The following is a 19,220-nucleotide window of genomic DNA, read 5'->3' as shown; positions in this document are numbered from 1 at the left end:
TTTTTAATAATGTATTACGGCATAAGTAAACACTTACAAAGCAAGTTAGTTTTCCAGCCAGCAATTCATTTGCATACCAGTTGCAATCCCTGTTAGCACACTCCCTGATTCCACCTTGGTCTGTCCATTTCCATTTTTCCAGTCTCCTCCTGCCCCCCAATCCTCTCCACCCCACCCCGACCCCTGCCTTCCGCCTCCTTTGAGAAAATGCTGCTCTTTTGGTCATGTCGTTGATTTTTTTCGGAGCCTGCCTTTATAGAATAAAACATGACTTCCAAGAGAGGTTTCAGTTCTAAGGGAGAAGTTTAAGAGCCATTGTCTTGGGGTTTCAACATTTTCTATGAGACTAATACGTCTAGCTGGTATTTTTATGAGTTTATAAATTGAATTGTGTTCCACCGTGGGCCCTGACTCTATCCCGGAACTTCTAAGAAGATACTGGTCAGATCAGAAGGTAATTGGAGCCCGACACTATCTAGTTCTTCTGGTCTCAGCTTGGGAGAGGCTGTGGTCCCTGTGCTCTATTAGACATTTGAACAGTTTCTTCCCCATCTCCCACCCCACCTTGAAGCTTTGGTTTTCTCCTTACTCCTTTGCTCTGGACAGAAGGAGACATAGAGTTGTGACTGTTGTGACTCACAAGGTACTCATAACTTTTAAGGCCCTAGCCTCTACTCATCAAAATTAAGACGTAGATCATTCTCTTTATGTCCATGTCCTCCCACACTGGTTCAACTTACATAACTATCTATAATCCATTGCAGTAGCCACTCAGGAGTCACAGATAATATTCAAGATTAAGGGGTTTATTAAGGGAGTTAACAGGTAGAAATGCTCTGAATTCACTTGTTCAGTCAGGACAAATTATAGAATTCTTTCAGGGCTGCTAATAAATTCTCAAAAGGCATGATATACTGCTGTAAGCCTCCATTCAAAGGGACTCAATGTCAGACCCTTCGGTCAGCTTCCTGAAATTAAGTGCCACAACTGAACTCCTGCCCAGAAGCACTTAGCCAATTGGCTTCTTGGGTAGGAAGTTCACTGCGGTGTTTCATGGTCTGGCTCCTGTTCTCTTGCTGCATCTTTGTCACTCTTCTGATGTCAAAGCTGTCTTCCTGATCGGGGAGGTTTGCTGCATAGAAATCTTGGGGGAAAGGAGGATGTGTGCCATTCGCAGGTTCTTTCTGATAGTATACTTCCCCCCTCCTGCTTCTGAGATGGCTCGTTTTATACTCTGCAGGCCGGCAGAAACAATGAATCCTGTTTATAACGATGCACAGCTGAATCCTATCACTTCCTCTACTTCTTCTTTTCCTGGCCCATCAGGAAAAGGTTGATGGGAGCTACAGAGATGATGGCCAGAAAAACCACATTGAATAATCCACTGCCTACAATGTCTTTTGTCTAATAATTGGATTGTCCTTTGCTGTTTCCATGGGTATTGATTGTGGATTCCACTAAAATAAATTCTATGACAACTTAAATATTTATGCATCTGTCCTGGTATTGCTGATTGTTCTATTGTGAGGATATGTTTTCTTCTTTTTGATGTATAATTTACATTCTTCCCAGCTAACATTTACTTTTAGATCCAGTAGTAGATCATTATTTTCTATTGTTGTTGGTTCTTTGTTTTTTCCTTCAGGATGTTTCTCTCAGAATTATCTCTATAAGCTATCCTACCTTATTTGAGATGCAAACCGGATCTAATTTGCTATCATCTATTCTCCCCTGTATGCATGATATTGATTACCAGTGGGTTATAGCTACAATGATGCATACGCTCAAAACAGCTCCACTAATCATGCTGTGGATGGAGGGTTTATGAAAAATAGACCATGCTCATCCTGCTGAGTTATGACTTAGAACACACTTGGAAATCAGCTTGAAAGTCAATTAGTATATTTGATTAGATTCCAGGTGATTCTATAAAGTAGATTATAAGGAAGATGTAGTCAAGAGAGTTTTCCATAGAGAAAATGACAAAAATGAAAATAAAGTTATTAAAATCACAAAATAATTAATTTTTAGTAGATCAATTATATTTTGAAAGAGCTAAGTTGGTTTTCATTTTTCCTGTAGGAAAACAGTTGTGTGCCCTATTATCGATGTGATTAGTGATGATACCTTTGAATATATGGCTGGGTCAGACATGACTTATGGGGGTTTTAACTGGAAACTGAATTTCCGCTGGTATCCTGTTCCCCAAAGAGAAATGGATAGAAGGAAAGGAGACAGAACATTGCCTGTCAGGTATGTAAATTATATCTGCTAAAAGCATGCATATTCCTGGAATAATTAAGTGGGTATTATAAATTTGTCTTCTTGCTTTAAGGTTTTTTTGAAGTCATGTATTTATTCTTCACATGTATATATACATTGTATATAGTCCCGGGAAATATTTAAAATCAAATTAGTCCTGAAAACATTCAGTTTCTTAGTATTTCATGTGGTACACTTAAATGTATTCCTTTATTACAAATACATATCTGTAACATCATTTGTAGGTGATAAATAGATTCAATAAATCAGTATTTAGTTAGAGCAATAGAAGATTGCCCAAACATTTTAATGTACTCTTAGTCATTATCTGATTCAGCAAGACTGTCTCATAACCTATTGAAGAGATGATTTATCCATTGTAAGACTATTGATTTTCAAAATGGATTTTTAAAAACTAAATTCAACAATTGGCTCAAGGAAGAGGAGAGTTCTAGCTATTTGCTATGAGTGTTGAGGTCCAGTAGCCCACTTATGGAGATATTACTACATGAATGAGAAAAATATATGTGGCTCCTAAAAGTGACATTAAGATATATTAAGTCATTACTTCAGTATTTACAGTATAATTAATCCAGTAACACTAAAATCTTACTATAATCTTTGAATTTACTAAACTTTCTTGAGCCTTATCTTTAATAACCAGAGGCAAAGCAGGGGGTCCCATTGTGTTTTAGAAACCCTATTTTTCCACATTATAGTTTCACTTAATGTTAATTGATTTTTAAGCTTCCGACCCCAAATGAAAAACTATCATACTGTTTTGTCAATATCCCTAAGTATTGATAAAGTTATTAATCCCTTAAAACCAAAGTTTAAAATAAAGCAAGTTTTTACTCATTGTTATTTTTTCGTTTTTGTTTTCATTCTTTTGCAAAATGCATGCTTTGTTTAATTTTGTGTCCTCACACAGTCAATGGGTGAATAATTAACGGTCAACATTTGTAGTAAGAAATTACTGATCTTACTCATCAAAGGAAAGGTCTACATAGAAATCAATCATTGTTTCTCAGTGCTCATTAACTGGAAAAAATGTGCAATGTCGAGCTTATTTTAGCCCCCATTCATGTGAGTTTATTATAGTAACGAGGAGAGCTGATAAAACTTAAGTATATTTCATTTGTTCACCCCAGGACCAACCTATCATTTCATTTTCCAAAATGCCGAGGAAACCAGAGCAAGAGAAACCCAGAAACCTCAGTCCTTGCTGAAAGTCTTTAGATTTTATGTCCAAAGGTTAATTAATTCACTGGCTGTGTTAGAACAGCCTGCAGGTAATTTTCATCAGCATAGCTGCAATGTGAACTTCCTTTGTACGTGTAATCTATTACTTGAAGATGTGATCATTTTTCTCACATTCACACAAACAGATAAATCATTCTAGGTGTTGAACACAGATATTTTTTTTTCTGCTTGATTAACAGAATTCTGAATAGCAAAGTGATTAAAATGAGGTTGAAATTTTAGTTTTCTTAGTGAAATGCATAATTTAAAATGCCATTTATGATAGAATTTTATAGTCACTGTAATTGGCTAGTTAGTCATCATTTAGAAATACAATCATGGATATGCATAAATTGAGAACCAACTTGAACTTGTGACCGAAACTCACTGATGACAAATGTAAAGTAAAGCTTATAAAGGGTATATTTCTCATTAGTCTATTGGCCAGCTCTGGATCCTCAGTGGCCTACTGGTTGTGCCTTGAGCTGCTAACCTCAATTGCAGCAGTTTGAAACCACTAGTTGGTCCGAAGGAGAAATACGAGGCTATCTACTATAGCATAAAGTGTTACAGTCTCAGAAACCCATGTGCGAGGATCTACCCTGTGTTATAGGGTTGCTAGGAGTCAGAATCAACCCGATGGCAGTGAGTTTGGTTCGGTTTTGGTTGGGATTTGATATGTTCATTTTGATAAGAAATGGAATTCATGAGACTCTGTCATTTATAAAAGTATAGGTATAGTCTAATTATATCATAACCCTGACTGGTTTCTTTAATCTGTAAATTCTCCTTAACATTTTAGTGACTCTCTTATATGACTTTTTAGGAATACCTCAATTATATCTACAACAATTGAGTTATATTTGATTACAATAGCAGTGGTTCTCAATCTTCCTAATGCCGCAGTCCTTTTATACAGTCCTTATGTGGTGACCCCCCCAACATTAAAATTATTTTCGTTGCTACCTCATAACTGTAATTTTGCTACTGCTATGAATTGGGTGACCCCTGTGAAAGGGTCATTCAACCCCAAAGGGGTCGCGACCACAGGTAGAGAACAGCTGCAATAGAATAATTCAGTTATTTTAACAGAGGTTGGAAGCTAGGATCTTGTGTGCCAGATATGGCCTGTAGATGTGTTTTGTTTTATAAAAATCTTACATTTAATAAAACAATACATTTTTTCAATATTTAGAATGTTTGAAATAAAAATCAATATTGCCAGGTTTTCTTGAAAAGTTGTCTTGTTTCAATGGCTCAGCTGAAGTTTTGTTGAAGCTACAGGAAGGATGGGATAAGCCAGTCAGCGTGCAGTATAACACAGACACAACACACAGCATTCCTCTAGTTTTTCAATGCTTCCTCCCCCGCCTCTCACTGTCATGACCCCAGTTCTACCTTACTCATCAAACTAGACTGGAGCATAGACACCAGTACAGATAAGAGCTCTGAACACATGGACTCCAGGACAGATAAACCCCTCAGGAACAGTAATGGGAGTAGCAATACCATGAGGGTAGGGAGATTTTGGGGGAGAAGGGGGTGAATCAGGGAACAAATTGCAATGATCAACATATTAATGCCCCCCCACCAGGGTAAGGTATGAAAATAATAATAATTTATTATTTATCAAGGGTTCACGAAGTGGTAGGGTGGGGAAAGGAGGGGAAAAAGAAGAGCTGATACTAAGGGCACAAGTAGAAAGAAAACGTTTTGAAAATGATGATGGCTACATATGTACAAATGTGTGTGATATATGGAATGTTATAAGAGCTGTAAGAGCCCCCAATAAAATGATTTATTTTTTAAAAAGAGAAATCAAATGAAAGTTTATCCCTTTCCTAACAATTCTTTATAATTCTCTCCTTGATTGAGGTGTGAGGTCCGTTGCTTCTTGTAATGGTTTTTTTTTTACATCAACTTTTCTTGTAGAAATATTATTTTGCATTTGCAAATATAATTTTGCAAAAATTAGAGGATTATGTTTATTGCAATCAACTTCCTTCGTGTATTAACTCCATTTTTTGGCTTCTACCATTGAAGTAACAGTCTAGGGGCCATCTCTGACCCCCTCTGGTGACACAGAGGGAGAACCCAATTTCACACCAACCCAAGGCTGATTGCCACAAGGCCAAGGTCAGAGACGCCTCCATCTTCTATTGCTTTTAACTCTTTTCTGATACCACAGTCTCTTCCATGGCATTCTACTTCTCTTTCTTAGTCCTATAAATTTTTTTGCAATGGTTACACAGAACTCACAGACCATGATCACAATAATTGTGGATATCAGGGAAGTTAAGGAAGCTTGGTGATATAGCGATATATGTGTTGGTCAGCAGATTGAAACTACCAGCCACACAGAGGAAGAAATATGAGGCTTTCTATGATCTTCAAAGCCCACTGGGGCAGTTCTGTTCAATCCTACAGGGCTGTCTTGAGTTGGAATCATCTCAGTGTCAATGAGTTTGGTTTGGTTTGGATTAAGAAGTTAACAGGTTACCGGAGGTGAGGATCATAAAACATTAAGGGTACTGTCACTTCGCCACCGTAGTACCTCTTCGAAGACAGTGGCTAAGTCTAGCTCTTTGTCACACTCTCTACCGGCCTCTGCCTCTGTGGATCAGGAAGCTCCCTTGGGACTCTGCCTCACTGCTGCATGGCCTAAGCAATGCAGCTCTTCTCTTCTGGTCCCTCTGGTGCTGCTGCTGCTGCTTCTACCATTTCAGACAGGAATTTTATACCCACTCTAAAGGTGGCTCTTCTTTCTCCATGGTCCCAGAATTCTCTCTTTCTGCTTCTTAGTTGACTCTTTTATACCCAGTGGAATGGGAAAATTAACCAATCCCTAGTTAGAGACTTCCACACTTTATTTGCATGATCTTACCTAATCATTTGATGGAAGTTATAGAGAAATGGATAGGAGAGTCCTAAGGAATTTTGCTTCACTCCATCACCTTTGAAATTTGTGACCCATGCCTTAGAATATCATTCCAGTTGTCATTGAATCAATTCTGACTTACAATGATCCCATGTGTGTTAGAATAGAATTGTGGTTATAGGGTTTTATCAAAGGATTTTTTGGGAGCAAATTGGCAAAACTTTGGAAATTGATTGATAAGCCTTTCAAACTAAGATGCCTCTGGCTCCTACATTTCAGTTAGCAATCAATTTGCACTTTGTCTGGGAAATGATTGAATCTGTAACTCATAAAATATATTAGTTCTAAACAAGCAAATATGCATTTATATTATCTAATGGAATAGGGCTCCGGGAGAATAAATTACCTGCTCGTGCATACACATTCTCTGCCACCTAATAGATTCCAACCCACAGCAACATGGGGCATGGAAGAACTATCCCTATGGCTTGCCAAGATCCTAGGTCTTTCCAGGAGTAGAAAGCCTCATCTTTCTCCAGTGTAATGGCTAGTGGTTTCCAACTACTGATCTTGCAGTTTGTAGCCCAATGCAAAATCCACTCTCAACACCAGGGCTCTTCTCTTCAAATCATTTGATTAGTTTGAGGATGTATTATACATTTTTTCTAACACATACAATTCTTCAGTTCATTTGAATTAAGCTACCAGAATGAGTTTGATTCCATTTGTAAAATCTATTAATACACACTATTCAGCATTGTGACAGGTCCTGGGCAGGCTAAAATGAATATGTCCCTCTCTGTTCTGAAGTCATTATGGTACTGGCCATTTGTATGTTGGACAAAGCAGGCAGGCTACTGTGTGTGGAACCGGTGTGTATGCAAGGGACTTAGCTGTAATCACTATGAAAATGATGTTGCATCTGGAAAAGAGCCAGGCTCAAGTGTTATTGATTGTTTAACTTTTTAAACTGTGCCCCGTAAATGATCCTCCATTAATAGGTTTGTAGATATTAGTTTAAAAGTCTAATGATGAAAAAAATCATTAGAAACCTATCATTTAAATTGTCTTTCTCACCTAATTAACCTTTTTATTCTTTTGTTTCTCACTTCATGAACCCTTCTCTAGCAATATTTTATTGAGTTATAAAACATGTAATGCATATACAACGAGGGACATATACAGTTCCATGAAGTAGTGCACATACATACTCTCCTGTATGAACGACCGTGGAAGATCTTTATCTGCACATTGCAAACTACTTTACAGCATGCACAAAACAAATAACTAATACTTTATTTTCATGTTCACAGAAGGCTCCTTAGTAGCCAGCCTTTCTTGGTCAAAGTCCCTGTCTCCAACAAGATAAGCATGATATAGAATCAACTTGACGCCAAACAACAGCGTTCTCTATCACTACTGTTTAGTTTTGTATCAATATATAGAAATAGATTCACTCACTATTCTTTTGACTCCTGGAGTCTTTTATATTAGTTATTATTGATATTTTAAGATGACTTACTCCATTTTTCACTTTGAACATTATATTTAAGTAGGTTCTCAAAGTATAACAAGAATTTTAGATTTTCTGAATTCTTGCTATCATTATAAATCAAATGTAAATGTAATAATTCTTGACATAATTTAATGACTTTGATATCCCCTTTTATTACCATTGGATCACTCATATTTTTTCCTCTCAGTTGGAGTTGGGAATTTATTAAGAAGATCAAATAAATTACATACATAGTAATAATACCCTGGATTACAACTGCTATGCCTTAAGTGTGAACAATACAGAATATTCATATATATAATTTCTTGTATGTTATCAGAGAATATGCACTTAAATGAACTTTGGCTGATCTGGGTTTCTTTTCTTTTTTTTTTTTTCCTTTTTATCAATCAGATTTTCTGTAATAAAATTTTTTCAGTCCAACTAGAATATACCTGCAGCATAGAAAAGCCTTTGAGACATTTCTAAAAATAGAAGAAATAGAAAAATAAATACTAAAGCAACAACACAAAAAATGTCAATAATTTAAGCAAAAACTTTGAACGAAAGTTTGAACTTTGGAATGTTCAACTATTCAACATCCATGCTTATCATTGTGAAAATCTAATATATGTTGGTTTTGAAGAAAATAGGGAAAAATTTTTCCCAGCACAGATGGAATCTATGAAGCTATATATTTTTTGAGAAAATGGCTGTTATATTGTTATTTCTGATTGGTTTAAGAGATTCCTAACGGCCACAAACTTACACACTGGTGGTTTGAACCCGCAAAGTCCCCAGAAGAAAAACTTTGTAAGCTGCTTCTTTGCGATTACAGCCAAGAAACCCGGTTTAGAACAGTTCTACTCTGGAACCCTTGTTAGCTATCAGGAACTTTCTGGCAATAACAACATCGACAATTCATTTTGGAAATGATAAATCAACGAGATAAAGAAAACAATGGGAAATACAGGAAGTTTTCAGGGTAATGAATTGCGTTACACATTTATAGTGAATAATTTCATACGTACCAAAATATTTGAAAGGATTTGATTCCGGTTTGCCCTATTATTTATTTTGTTCCTTATTAAGAATAAAGTGAGGAATGAAAGGAAAAGATTAAAATTCTTGCCAATTACTGTAGATCGTTTTGGAAGTTTATATCAGGCTGTGAGGATTATAAAAAGGATTAAGGAAAAGGGGAAACGTATAACTACTCTTTTACTGTGGATATAGCCCTTTAAGCACAGGCTAAGATATTTGGTGCCAATTTGAACTGGTAAATGGATTCTTTGGCAGCAAAACAAGCCATTTGTCCATATTCAGCAGAATTTCCTTTAGTTTTCCTTCTTGTCCTTTAAAAATAACTTTGAGACTCTCTGTGTTGCATCAAATCTGCCAGATTTGAGTCCACTCCATTGCTCAAAGACCGAGCTAGCATTAACTCTTAAAGTAACCATTTCTTCTTGATAGAAAACTGCATCTTTATACATATGCTCAGGTGAATGCCATGGTGTATAACACTGTCCCAAATGTTCCGTTTCTTTCACTCCGAAAATATTTAATCACCTTCAAGATTTGATTCTGAGTATCTGAGCCTCTTCTTTTCCCTCTCTTCTCCTCGGTATGTGGGGTTTAGTGGACAGAAAAGGGAAATAGAAGAGAAGCAATATTTACTTTCCACCTGGACTCTAAACCTGCAAATTATTTTGCCATACGAAGCTATTAATATTTATTATTTTAAAAAATAAATATAAGTTTGAGATGATTGAAATTACCATGGCTCAGGTGAGGTGCACGATTACTCCAAGTGATTTTTTTCCCTCTGTAACACATTAAAGAGGCTTTCTTCCAACAAATTGCCAATGTAATAATTTGATTTCTTGAGCATGGCTTCCATAGTGTTGATTATGAATTCAAGCAAAAATAAATCTTTGAAAACATCAGTTTTTTCATTGTGTATCATGAGTCATAACGATGCCTATTGGTACAGTCGTGAGGACTTTAATAACATTTGTAGATTGAGGTGTAATCCTCCCTGAAGTCTGTAGTTTCTGATAGCCATGAGTATGTGCTTCAAGCCATCTTCACGTTCTGCAAGCAAAGTGGTGTCATCTGCATATCACAGTTGGTTTATGAGACATATTCTCATTCTGATGTTATATTCCTCTTCATACCCCAATTCATTCTGGATTATTTGTTCAGCATACCAACTTATAAGTATGTTTAAAAGATCAACTCTGATGCATACTTTTTCTGATTTTTAACAGTGTAGTATCTCTTTTTTCCTTTTTGAACAATGACCTCTTGGTCTTTGTGCTGGTTTTGCATGGATTCAAGTAAATGTTTTTCATTTCCCATTCTTAACAGTGTTATCCATAATTTGTTGTGATCTGCACATTCAAATGCCTTTGCATTGTCGAAAACACAGAGGAAAACATCCTTCTGCTTTTAGTTTCTTTCAACTAAAATACATCTGGGAGGGATTTTAAAAACCCTGGAATATTTCTGATTTAGCAATTTGCTTAATGCAATAATTACTTTTGTTTTGTTATTGTATACATGACATTGCAACTCATTTTAACTTTTCAGATATGTTGTTTTATGGCCATTGAGATTTGTGATTCTTGTGATCATTTTATTTTCTAAATACATGTCAAATAAAAGTAATTAATCCAATATATTTGATATATCTACATAAATATACATAAATAAATATACTTTATTAGACACCACAAGTCTTAGAAGGAGATAGAGCTAAAAAATAAGCTAGAAGGGGAAGATTTTGTCCAGATTGGAAGAAAGTGCTAAAAGCATCTTTTATGGAAATGATATTAATAGCATTGTATATACCAAAGGTGATAAAGTATGAAATATTTACCAAATGAAATAATGAAAAGCAGAACTTTTTTTTTTTAAGAATCAGAGTAGTGAAAAAGGGAGTAAACAGATTTTTTGTGGTGCATTAGTAGAAGTCTTGTTTTCCATGCAGAAAACTTAAGTTCAGTTCCCAATCAATAATACTCATGTGCAATTTCCACTTATCTGACTTGATATGATACTGGATAAGTTTCAGAGGAGGCTTCCAACTTAGAAACATTAGTAAAAAGGCCTACCCATCTGCCTCTGTAAACTAGCCAGTAAAAACCTGATGGATTACAATGCTTTAATCCTTAGCAGAGTATGAAGATGTCTAAGAAACTGATAGCATTTTATTCCATTGCTCACATGCTTGCCATAATATCCAAAGTGAACATATGTATTAAGTGTCTGTCAAATTTATGGCACTTAATAACAACAAAAGTTAGAAAAAAGTTTATTGTGTGGTACCAGATCACTGATTATAGTATCAGAGGCTGAAATTTGTGTACTGAAATGAATTTGAGGATCTGTCTAGTATTTCTAGAGGAATTTTTATTAAAAATAATTAATCTGTAGAATAACTTTGCTGTAACAGTAGCTAACAGTGAGAGTGTTCCATTAACAAACAGAAATTGCGATTATGATAAAAGCGATCAGAGAGTAAAAAATCCTTTAGGAAAATGGAAGTATTTGAGAAATGATAGAATCTAGGCCAAAAATCAAGTGTTGAAATGAGATTTTGTCCTTTTATAATAGGAAAACGGAAGGAAATAGACCACAAAGAAAGAAAAATATGTGGAAAAGGAGGAAAATCAAAGTGGTACATTATAACAATTAAGCAGAGTCAGAAATGTTATGTTGGAAGAAAGCATCTACTGAGTAATTTAAAAATATGATTGGTACAGAGGGAAGAAATGAGAAATTAAAATACCCATCAAAAGTCAGCTCCATAAAAGCTACAGGTAAAGAAGAGTTCCTGACAAATGAGCTTAAGCGGGAAGAGAACAGAGAGCAAAGAGACACTGAAAGACCCTTGGAAGAAGTACATTTCATAAAGAAAAGATAATGATTAAATGCACTTATCTGAAAAAATATTACAATAGTGCTGTACTCACGTCACACCTGTATTTACAAAGACCTTCTCCAGACTGATCACCGGAAGTGAAATAGAAGACGGGGCTTGAAATGCTGTAGTACAATGAGTAGTCAGGCTTGGAGAAAGAATGCCTCCATGAAGCGATGCCACAGGAATGATGGGGGAAAGGAGTGAGGGGCGCTGATCCATTATGTGAAATGCTGAGAGCAGGCTGTTGGAGTTCAGAATCAACTGGAGACTTTCCAAAAGAAGTTAAGAGTAGATGAAATACAGGATCTAAATTCTAGTTAGCAGGCCATAGGAGTTGAGGGAGTACATAGAAAGTATCCTTTCAATAAGAATATTTCATTTGAAGGGAATCTAAAATGTATGTCCTGGATTTGAATGAGTGCAGTGGCATAAAACATGTATTTTGGTATGAGATGGAATGTAATGGAGCAGATTTGTAAGCTCAGGTGAAAACTTAGAAAACAAAGGTATAAAACAAATGTTAACAGTCAGTGTATATGCAGCCGGATGAATTGTAAGGACAAAAATGACTAAGGGCAAAGTATGGCAGCCCAAAATGAGGGGAAAAGAGACTATATTTCCCTCTCACACAAAAAGGAGGAGGTTGCCTGGAGGAAAATGAATAAACAATATCAAGGAGAAATGGAAGAAGTTTGAATTTCACACATTTATGAATCCCCTGTCTTGAGAAGATTCTAAGTAGATTTTAGTTTTGTAGGGGGGGGGCGGGGGGTGGATAAGTTGAAATGAGACATGGGCATAATTAAACATAGATGTAACAATTGTTAGTAATCTGTGGAGTAAGCAGAGATTCGATAGCATGGATTTGTAGTATAAATGATTGGTCTCATCATATTACTTTTCTAATGATTCTTTGATGTACAAAAAGAAGTAGGTGAAGTAAAGAATAAATTTACCAAGACTGTGAGATACAAGAGTAAAATTAATTCAGACAAGGACAAAGAACCAAAGGTGCTAAGCTAGATAATACAGACGGGCAGAATAATAAAGCAGGGTGAGAGGAGGGAGGGATGGAGGGAGAAGAGAGAGAGAGAGAGAGAGAGAGAGAGAGAGAGAGAGAGAACCCCCCCCCCTTAAAGGATGAATGAATGTGAGAATATCAAAGTGAGCGAAGAGGGGGGAAGGAAAGAGAAGGAGAGAATGAAGCCCCCCCTTAAGGGATGAATGAATGTGAGAATATCAGACCTGTAAAGCAGATGGCCCCATCTTTCTCCCACAGAGCTGCTGGTGGATTTAAATAATTGGTCTTGCAATTAGTAGCCCACTATGTACTCAAACAAGGCCGCCAATGTGAGAATAAGGACTCATAATCACTGACAAAGAATAAAAACTTAGGAAATTGTATTTTCAGAAGCAGCCTTTATAATTAATTTCAAATAAGGGTATGTGCATATGGAGAGCTAAAATCAAGTGAAAGGTAATTAGAGCTGAATAGTTTTGCAAACAATAAGGTCATGGTATTTTAAGGGGTGTTCAAATGGATTTTGAAATCCCCACATATAATGGGAAGGGCTGATGAGATGAAGACTTGAAATTAATTTAAACCAACTGTAAGGACTATTTGAGAGAGCTCAAGATGTTATAAAAATGATGTGTATATTTAATATGATATAAGTGGACTACAGTGAAGTTGTTCTAAGAGGTAATGGTAGAAGGATGAGTTATTTGGGGGTTAGGTGGCTGAGAAATATTCAGAGGTACAATCTCTTTTGGAGAAGGGTGTTTTGGGTACTAGACAATTTTTACTATTTCATAAAGGGAGAAAACATTACAGTTTGATGCTGAAGACCATACTGAGTTAAAAAACAAAACAAAAAACTGTTGGAATTACCCTAAGCCCAGTGTAACAGAACATTTTATAAGTGGCTATGAATGGAGTGTGGTAATATAAAACCACCACAGCAAAGAGTACTGAAATCAATTTATTTATCCATTTACTTTTCCTTTTTTTAGAATTAGCATACCAGGACTTGATATGAAGCTACATTATAGTAAATGTGCGATTTGTATCTAATTATTTAAATATAGCACCTAGGGTCAAAGAGCATGCAAAATTAAATGTAGCTCACTGAAAAATAAGTAGCATTTTTAAAAACATACACACTAACCTAGATAGGCTGATGTCTTCCATAGTTCAATGCAAGGTCATTACAAGTGACCCTACAAACAGCTCTGGTCAGCAGAACTACTACTAGACCCTTCATAAGCAGAGGAGAGGAGCCAAGGCGTGTGTACTAGCAAGGCTCTTTGCCCTTGGTATGCGTCTGCCACTATCAATCACTTCAGTACACGTGCAAGCAACTCTCATCTGACCACTGAGATACAACTGCTCTCAGTTAGTAGATACCAAAATCTAATAACACCCCGCCCCTTTAGAAAGACTCATATGTGAATTAACTTTACATTGTATTTTTTCTCTATTTGTGCCATCATTCAATAAAATGAAACAAGTAAAAGTAATCCAAAAGACTTTTGCTTAACTAACTGCAATAACGCATCACCTAGCCCTTTCAAGAGTTTATGCTGTGCTTGGCACTATGCTGTGTGCTTTTCTTAAATTTACTCACTTCATCCTTATCAACTTACTGTGGGGTAGATAGTGTTCACAGGCATTTGGATGGTTCTTCTTTTCAAAATACTGTATACTTGATTGAATTGGTTGGCTGTTTTGACATTGTGACTGACTGTACAAATCAAGTGATTTTACTTTATTCAATTTTAATCAAAGTATTTAATTTGCTAGGCACTTTTGAATTCATTGTACATACCAATCAAGCCTACACCTTCAGTTGTTGAGTAAATTCCTACTTTTAATAAGTGTATTGAACAGAGTTGAACTTCCCCATAGGGTTTCCAAGCTACAAATCTTCAGGGTAGCAGACTGTCACATCTTCCCCATGGAACCACTGTTGGATTTGAACTACCTGCTTTCCAATTAACAGCAGAATACTTGACCATTGCGCCACCAGGGCGCCTTCAGGTTCACATGGACTTAGGTAAAGAAAGCACTATGCATATTGCATAGTAGTTAACTCGGCACTGAACATGTCATACTGCATTAGCTTTGATTATAGATGTTAAATACTACTTAGTATAGTATGACATTTCTAGACTGTGTGAGAGAGCTGACATGGAATTTTGAGGGCTTGGGATCCTCTCTAGGAGTAGTGAGATTTTTGTTTGTTTTGTGAGGAATTATAATCAAATTGTTCATTACCTTCAAGTTTAAGTAGAATTTATTGTTATTCTTATGGTTAAACATGCATAATTAATTTTTATCCATTAATTAAATATTTTCCCACATATTTATAAGAATGATGACCGACTGAGAGAAGAAATTCATTATATATTCAAATACATTAGTTCTTTATTAGTAAGCAGATAAGTGGTTAGGTGCTTGGAACTGATCATTAAAAATGCATCACTTAACATTCTTAAGCACTTGGTTGTATTATGATAGGATAATTGCTGCAATTTTTGTTTCACATTTTATTAAATAGACTAGCCAGCACGGTAATACTTTATGTAGTTACTGCTATAGAGTCCCCAAACCCCAATCAGGTGAGGGTCATGACTACTCCATAATTACCATCTGGTTAGCTTTGTTAGTGTTTCACATTATAACTCAGAAGGTCAATGATACCATTCCTGATAGGAACCCAGCAAGGCTGGAAGTAATAAAACAGCCCTGAGGCTAGGTAAGGATTTGCCACACCAACTGACGGGTAGTTAATTACTCGAGTATAAAATAGTGAGCGCACTGGGAGAAATATAGAACTTTGCAATACGGTGGATGTCCAAGTATTAGATTATCTGATGGTTTTTCAGTGAGCTCTACTGTTCAATTAGAGATATGAAAATAACCTGTGACAAGGGATGATATCACTTAGAGAAAAGCAGTACTTACTTAAAAATAACAAATAAATCTCACTGCGATAGCCAGCATGTAAGGCGGGGGCCTGTAAGCCACGATTTTACCTTCTATCCTTCTTTATCCTATTCTGATACTAACCATTCCTCCCACGACACTCAACTTCTATGCTGGGTTCCATACATTTTTTTTTTTATAATGATCATAAAGAACTCGGAGACCAGACTCATGATTGATGGAGTTTATGAGGGAAGTTAATAGATAACTTACGCAAAGTCAGGGTCAGTAAACAGTTCGAATACAGTCATAGGCCATCTCACCTCAGCCAGCAACACAATCTCTCTGCGCCTCAGCTTCCCAGCTACCTGGTAGGAGTCAGTCCACAGCAACACCTCTCCTCTGCGAAACTTATCTCAGGTCTTCAGTCTTTCTGGTCCCTTGGGTTTTGCCTCTGTAAACCAGGAAGTCACCCCATCTCTCCCTCTGTTCCACGGTCCGGAGGAATAGCTTGGATGGAACTGTGTTTATTGTTGGCTGACCATTTCCCAAACAGAAATGAAGGAAAATGCACCCCGTCGAGCTACAGTTACCGTCCCGCAAGCTCACAGGGGCAGTTCCACCTGTGCTCTAGGTCCCTAGGAGATGGACTTGATGACAGTTAAGTTTTTGGTTTGTCCTGTAAAAGGAGCCTCGATGTCATAATGGTTATGCGTTGGGCTGTTAACCTCAAGACCAGCAGATCAAAACTACCAGCTGCTCTTTGGGAGAGGGATGAGAGATGAGAGAGAATCCATTAACTCACAGGAACAATTCCACCCTGGCTTTATAGGGGCACGACGGGTGTCAATTCACTGGGTGGCAGTGAGTGAGTTTGGGTTTTATCCTATAACACAGAACTCTTTCCAAAAGGGAACCATAGCCACAGGCACAGAGTACGGAATTATAATAAATCCCATCAAGAGTTATGGTTAGAAGGCCTATAGGCATTTACTGCATCTTACTCACAGATTATTCAATTGATTATTCTGAATCTTAATGAGCTGATCAGGGTTTCTGATCATTGGCAGTGCATCAGAATACCCTGGGACTTTATAACATACCAAATAACTGGCACAGCCCCCAGGCTAATTAGATCTGAATTTTTCGGGGATGGTATGCAGGCATAAGTTCTTTTTCTAAAGGGTATCTTATGCTGCTACCACAGCAGGCAGGTTGATAAATACTAAATGTGTTCTAATGATAGGAGTAGGAAGGACTGGGCGCACACAGCATATGACCGTGAACTTTCAAGCACAGTGCTGGTCGATGTGGATCCATGTAGGGGAAGCTGGACTTTTCATGGTTTCCTTTAGTTCACGGTGCTCACATGGAGAGACTGGTAGAGTTCATGCATTGATCATGGTGTTTATGGAATTAATTCTTTTAAAACTTAACATGTTTACATCTCTTTAAAAGTGTCTCAAATGTAAGAACCACAAGTCATTTATTCCCAAGAGAAAATAATTTTAAAATCCATGCCAAATATCTTTCAAAATTGCTGAATAGTGTATGACATTTATCTTTATCCATGGGACTATATGATTACTTCTGTCATTTTTAATTAGATTGAGAAAATAAAATAATGAGATGTAATGCTATTATGTTAAGAATATTTTATAATAATCATTAGATACTTATTTCCTATAAATACTTTATAACATTTAACAATTTTCATAATGGAATAGGTGATTCATCTTTTCTTAGTAAAACCATGTCTAGAGTTCACATTAAAATTAGTTATAACTGTGTGACAAAAGACTACGGCTTGTAATTTCCTGATCAGCTCATTATGTTAAGGGCAGGGCTAAAGGAAATAAATTATCTTTACTACACCTTTTATAAGGGTGGTAGATGTCTCAGTCTTAAATGATCAGCACTCATTCAATTTATCTATTTGATTATTTTAAGAAAAATGTAGACTCATCTAAACTTAGTTCTATGGAAAATGTGAAATAAAATGCTGTTTGTAACTTTTACAATCTCTTAAACTTAACTTTAAATTTCCAGTTTGAGATTTTTGAGAACTTTTTTTTTTTAATTTAAAATGTCTCAGAAATACTTTGCTACAGTCTCATGAAACTCCACACATTGTTTTCAAAAGATATTCTTTTCTTTTTGTTTTTTCAACTAGGACCCCTACTATGGCTGGTGGCCTATTTTCTATTGACAGAAACTACTTTGAAGAGATAGGAACTTACGATGCAGGAATGGATATCTGGGGTGGAGAGAATCTTGAAATGTCTTTTAGGGTAATTGCATTTTACTTTATTTTTTGACACTGAACATACTATGCTGTAGCATGCACATATCAGACCCACTACTTTCCTATCACATCTTTTTCTTTTTTCTGAAGTGATGAAAATTACTGATCAGTTGATAATTCTAATACATATTTAGAAGCTTTGCTAGAGTTTCATTGCATGTAATATTTACTGTGAAGCGGATGATAGGCATTTTTTAAGTTATGAATATAATTATTTGATTAAAGAGAAAATACATCTGGGTCTTTAATTATTTTTAACTAAGAAAAATTTTATTTAAGGAAAACAATATCCTACTAAATTGTTTTGTGTTTTTAAATTGAAATTTGGAATGGATAATGTGAACTGAATTTGAAATTGCTTACTGACAGCATTCTTAAATACTAAGTACTTTAAAATATCTTTAAATGTGACACATTTATAAAAGAATTCTGGGTAGAACACTAAGTAACATGATTAATTTTTAATTATGCAAACTCTTTTATTAGATTTCTCTCCAAGTATAAGAGCAGTTATTCTGGCAAATAAGATCCTAGGAAACATATGCCATAAATAATATTACTATTTTTCTGTCTTCGAAATTTTAATTATGGACATATTAATATGCCACAATGCTAAAATTTAGTTAAGAATTGATATGCTTTTTCCCCTTTATCTAAACTGCATATAGTTGTGTTTCTAATAAAAAAAGGTAATTTAATAATAATGGTTTTTCTTCCTCTAAAAATTTAGTGTAAAGTATTTAAATTTTCTATGATTTTGTCTAATTATTTGTATAATAAAAGTATTAAAAATTAGATATTTTATATATGAAGTTAAAGTTATGTCTTAATTTCACAATGAGAAAGTAAATTTTTAAAAATTCACATTAAAAAATATATGATGCTATATGAAAAAATGTGAAAACTTAGAAATAAGACACCAAATTTTTATGATTTCAGTTATTTTAGAAGTATAAGAATGAACTTGATATATTACTTTACCTTTGAACTTCCTAATGGCCTAATGTCTGAAAGCATCATTAATGTTATTTTATTATTCTCATATTTATTATGCAATTTTTCTTATTATGTAATCTTAACATGAGTTCATTGGTACATTTTTGCACAGCCAATTGGGAAATTTGAGCGCTAAAACTTGTTACAAATCATAGTTCTCAAAATGAATAAAATAGTTGTTGTTTT

At 35.6% G+C, this 19,220-nt stretch overlaps 1 protein-coding gene across 6 annotated transcripts in view; it reads left to right on the top strand.

Moving 5' to 3' along the window:
- Positions 1-19,220, top strand: part of GALNT13 (polypeptide N-acetylgalactosaminyltransferase 13) — a 594,009-nt gene that overhangs the window by 335,747 nt on the left and 239,042 nt on the right. For all 6 annotated transcript variants that reach the window (XR_006680924.1, XM_004703815.2, XM_045299235.1 and 3 more), the window contains exons 6-7: positions 2,083-2,253; positions 17,907-18,024. Coding sequence is in view for 5 of the 6 variants with exons in the window: in XM_004703815.2 (XP_004703872.1) it covers positions 2,083-2,253; positions 17,907-18,024 (289 nt within the window). In the remaining variant the exon portion in view is untranslated. The remainder of the gene's footprint in view (positions 1-2,082; positions 2,254-17,906; positions 18,025-19,220) is intronic.

This window comes from Echinops telfairi, unplaced genomic scaffold, assembly GCF_000313985.2.
Source record: "Echinops telfairi isolate 266 unplaced genomic scaffold, ASM31398v2 ScPeMD7_4;HRSCAF=17, whole genome shotgun sequence".
Classification (NCBI taxonomy): Eukaryota; Metazoa; Chordata; class Mammalia; order Afrosoricida; family Tenrecidae; genus Echinops; species Echinops telfairi.
This window is presented reverse-complemented; position numbering and strand designations above follow the sequence as displayed.